This window comes from Genypterus blacodes, unplaced genomic scaffold (genome assembly GCF_046128005.1).
Source record: "Genypterus blacodes isolate CSIRO-AG114 ecotype Tasmania unplaced genomic scaffold, CSIRO-AGI_Gbla_v1 ptg000021l_1, whole genome shotgun sequence".
Taxonomy (NCBI): Eukaryota; Metazoa; Chordata; class Actinopteri; order Ophidiiformes; family Ophidiidae; genus Genypterus; species Genypterus blacodes.
In genome coordinates this window covers 2,343,643-2,347,500 of record NW_027466834.1, presented here as the reverse complement: position 1 = coordinate 2,347,500, position 3,858 = coordinate 2,343,643, and the positions used below count along the sequence as shown (strand labels likewise).

Genomic DNA, 3,858 nt, shown 5'->3' with positions numbered 1-3,858 from the left:
TGTGTGCGTGTGTGCGCGTGTGTGTGTACTCACTTATCCCTCTGTGTGTTCATTAAGAGCTAGTGCGTGACTTTGCCTGTGTGTGTGAGGAGACGTCACTTTGCTGGCTGCGTGTCGCTGCATGTTTGTTAATCGATGGAAAGTAGCTGTGACAATTAAGGAAGGGAGGACAGAGGGGAGGAAGGAAGGACAGAGGGGAGGAAGGACGGAGAGAAGGGAGGAACTTGTTGTTGTTGTTGTTTTAGTGACACTGCGGATCAAATTTGCAGGTGCTTACTGCTGCTTTTTCATACGGCATTTTGAAATAGTCCCCATTTCCCATGTGTGGGGTATCGGTGTGTGTGCGTCTGTCACAAAGTGGGCAGAGAGACGGAGGCTGATGGGGAGTAAAGTGAGGAGGTGTGAGGGAGGAGTCACTCAGGCTGTCCACGTCCACCACATCAAACTTCACTACCGACGTCTTTATTGACAAGATACCTCTTTTTTTTGCAGTTCTGAGATGTTTTTCTCTCTGTGCCTCCCAGAGGTCACGTGTGAGTCAGACAGCGTGAACGCTTACACCCCAGCCACCCTGTTTTTAAGAATCTGTGATGAAAGGCGCAGAGGATGGATGGAGAGACGAGAGAGAGAGAGTGAGAGAGTGTGAGAGAGAGAGAGAGAGAGGGAGAAAGAGAGAGAGAGGTTGGGAAATGTCACCTACAGTATGAGTGGCTGTTACTGTGATTATTATTGAGATTTTGATGACACACATTTGCACTGATTCTCACTCTCTCTCTCTCTCTCTCACACACACACACACACACACACACACACACACACACACACACACACACCTTTTTGGAGGGAACCACAACAACCTTTTGACTCAGCTTGAGTAATGGCACTCAGGCTTATTTGCAGGCTCAGAGGTTAAACTCTGGCTTCCCAAACTGAGCACAAACATCCTGAGAGACAAAGAGCCACAGCAGACCGGAACTCACTGACCCGGTGAGAACCAAACCAGTCTGGAGGAAACATTAGCACCAATTCACTTTGATTGTCCAAGTTTTTCAAATGATTTCTTTCAAATCATACAAAACTTTCTTTAACTCTAAAAAATAAATTCCGGTTAATCAGTATACGTTTGCTCACAAACAGACAAAAGGATGCAGGTGAAAGTATAATCACCCTTTGATGACAGAGGATTAAAATGCTGTGGATTGATCAGAAGACAAACACTGAAACAGAATATGACCTTCCAATAAACGATCCAAAGGGTTTCCACAATGTTCTCAGAGCTTAACGAGTTTAACATGGATTTATATGACAATTGGATTCAGCTGTAATTCCCTCCTTTCCTGACAGTAATGGAGCTGATTGAGTGACTAAGAGAAATGGGAGAGAGAGAGAGAGAGAGAGAGAGAGGTGGAAAGACAGAGGGGGGGGGGGGTTGTGTGTTCCCTGACCGGTTGAGGCTGAATGCAGCCTCCTGGGACGGTGCTGAGCGGAGGAGGGTACAGATGCGATTCATTCATCATTCATTTCCACCTCTGTCTCTCTCTCTCTCTCTGTGTGTGTGTGTGTGTGTGTGTGTGTGTGTGTGTGTGTGTGTGTGTGTGTGTGTGTGTGTGTGTGTGTGTGTGTGTGTGTGTGTGTGTGTGTGTGTGTGTGTGTGTGTGTGTGTGTGTGTGTGTGTGTTTGTGTGTTTACCCTTCATGGTAGCTCTGACATCAGCAGCTGATGATGATGATGATAATGATGATGATTGATAGTGTGTGTGAGGCACAGAAGATGCAAAGAAGTTGCAAATGAATCATTGAGGAACCTCGTCAATCAGGTGTAAGATGTCTTTCCTCTTTTTCCAAGATCTGATAGAAAACAAGGCAAACCTCATTCATTCATTCATTCATTCATTCATTTACTGCTTTACTACGGCATTAATGAAACATTAAAGCACTTTGGCGCGAGGAGCCGCAGTGAAGATCAGAGTCTCACATGCGCATCCATAACCTTTATGATCACACCTGGACTGATGAATCTGAGCCTGATCCGGATCCGATCCCTGCTACGGGATGCCAGAAAATGAGGTGGTTTTCACTCATTGAGAACAGCTGGGCGCGTAAATGATCTAATCACATCCACAGACCCGCGCGTGCGGATCGGCACCTGTGCGTTCTGTTACACACGGAGACTTGCAGACTAAGACTCTCCTCTGACCTGTTTCCTTTGCCTCATCCACCGCAGTGCGAGTCACACATTGTCCACACACACACACACACAAACTTTCAACCTTTTCGTGTGATAATTCCACTACTCACCCAGCAGCAGCAGCGCAACAGGCAGGGAGAGGAGACACGCAGAGTGGATCACGGACGCCATGCTGAGCTGGATTTGGCCTCAAGTTTGCGCAAGAATTCCCAAGTTGTTAATTTTACTACGAAACTCTCCTGGTCCTCTGCTTGTCCTGGAGAAACAGTTGTGTCCCAGTGTGTGTGTGTGTGTGTGTGTGTGAGGCGGCTCCGTACTCCGGTGTGAGAGGCTCGGCGGTGCGCTTCTCCTGATGGGGAGGGCGCGTCCGAGCTGGGGAGGAGGAGGAGGAGGACGACGGTCTACAGGCAGCAACCCACAGGGAAGCCGCTGGAGTAAACTGGAGTACGGGTCGATGGATAGATGGATCGGGATTCACACCCCGGCTCAAATCACTGACCTGCTCAAGTGCCGATGCGCAAAGCTGCGAGTCTCCACCTGGGAATGCTAGAAAAGGGAATGTGTTGTGTGAAGTTCGCGGTAATGAGCAGCAAAGCACAGCTCACCTCAACAAGCCAGCGGAGGAGAGGAGGCAGAGAACCCGCAGACAAGCGGCTACTTCCGCTTTGAGCCACTTCATCACAATTCAAAGCTGTTTTATTTGTGAATAATGTGCCAGAGTAACACAATAACAATAGATTTAAGACTTTGTTTGACTAGATGGTGGCTCAGGGTTTGGCTGTAAGGCGATTCAACTCGATTGCAATTAATTAAGGAACGTTTCAGGATGGATTCCTTGATTTTAGTGCACAAAATTGTCACTGAATTTACAAATATGGGCACTTGCAGATTATTTTAGAACACATAATATCAAGTTCTTCAAACTAGGATCTCAATCAAATCGTCTTTTCTTTTTCACATTTTGCTTTCTGTTTGTTTATTACAAATATCTAAAGACACAGGTGAGGGCAGTGAGTTTGTACCTCCCCACCAGAGGGCGCTGCAACCACAACTGGTGGCAATTGTAGCAAAGTGTGAGTACCGCAGGCTTACTGAACATTCACTCAACTTTGAGTCCAAACTATCGCCTTTTAAAATCTCATTGAATGACAATAAACCAATGGTCTTTTTTATTCCAAAGTTTCAGATGAAACAAAATGTAAAATATACATGGGCATCCAAGCAGAAGGAAATAAACACAATGGAACTGCCTTCCTTCCAGAGAGAAAGAAAAAAAAAAAGCAATCAGACATATTTGTTGGAAAGAAATGTGTACTGGAGCATTAAAGTGCAAGCTGATCCTGAAACAAACAGCTTTTATTGTTCACTCTCAAATAGTCTGCTGGTTTGCAGCCCAGTCTAAACAAAAAGTTGAATTAATGGATCAACTCATCCTGTGTTCAACATGCCCTGTTCAGTGGAATCAGCTGCTGTGGGCTCCGATTGGATTGGAAACCCTGCAGACCCTCCAGCATCCATGACACAGTTTGAGATGACAAACAGTACAATGCAATGCATGATTATTCATCATAGGATATGCTGTTGTTTGCACTCTCCACACACTGAGTTTAGGGAGGGAAATGAAAAGATGGTGCAGAGTTTCATAGCTTATGTCACAGAGGCTGGGTGCAG

The 3,858-nt window shown here is 46.0% G+C and overlaps 1 protein-coding gene across 1 annotated transcript in view; it reads right to left on the bottom strand.

Moving 5' to 3' along the window:
* Positions 1 to 2,358, bottom strand: part of nrn1la (neuritin 1-like a) — a 37,537-nt gene extending 35,179 nt beyond the window's left edge. Inside the window, exon 1 of the mRNA XM_076142000.1 lies at positions 2,298 to 2,358. Coding sequence (XP_075998115.1) covers positions 2,298 to 2,358 — 61 coding nt within the window. The remainder of the gene's footprint in view (positions 1 to 2,297) is intronic.
* Positions 2,359 to 3,858: the final 1,500 nt, after the last annotated feature.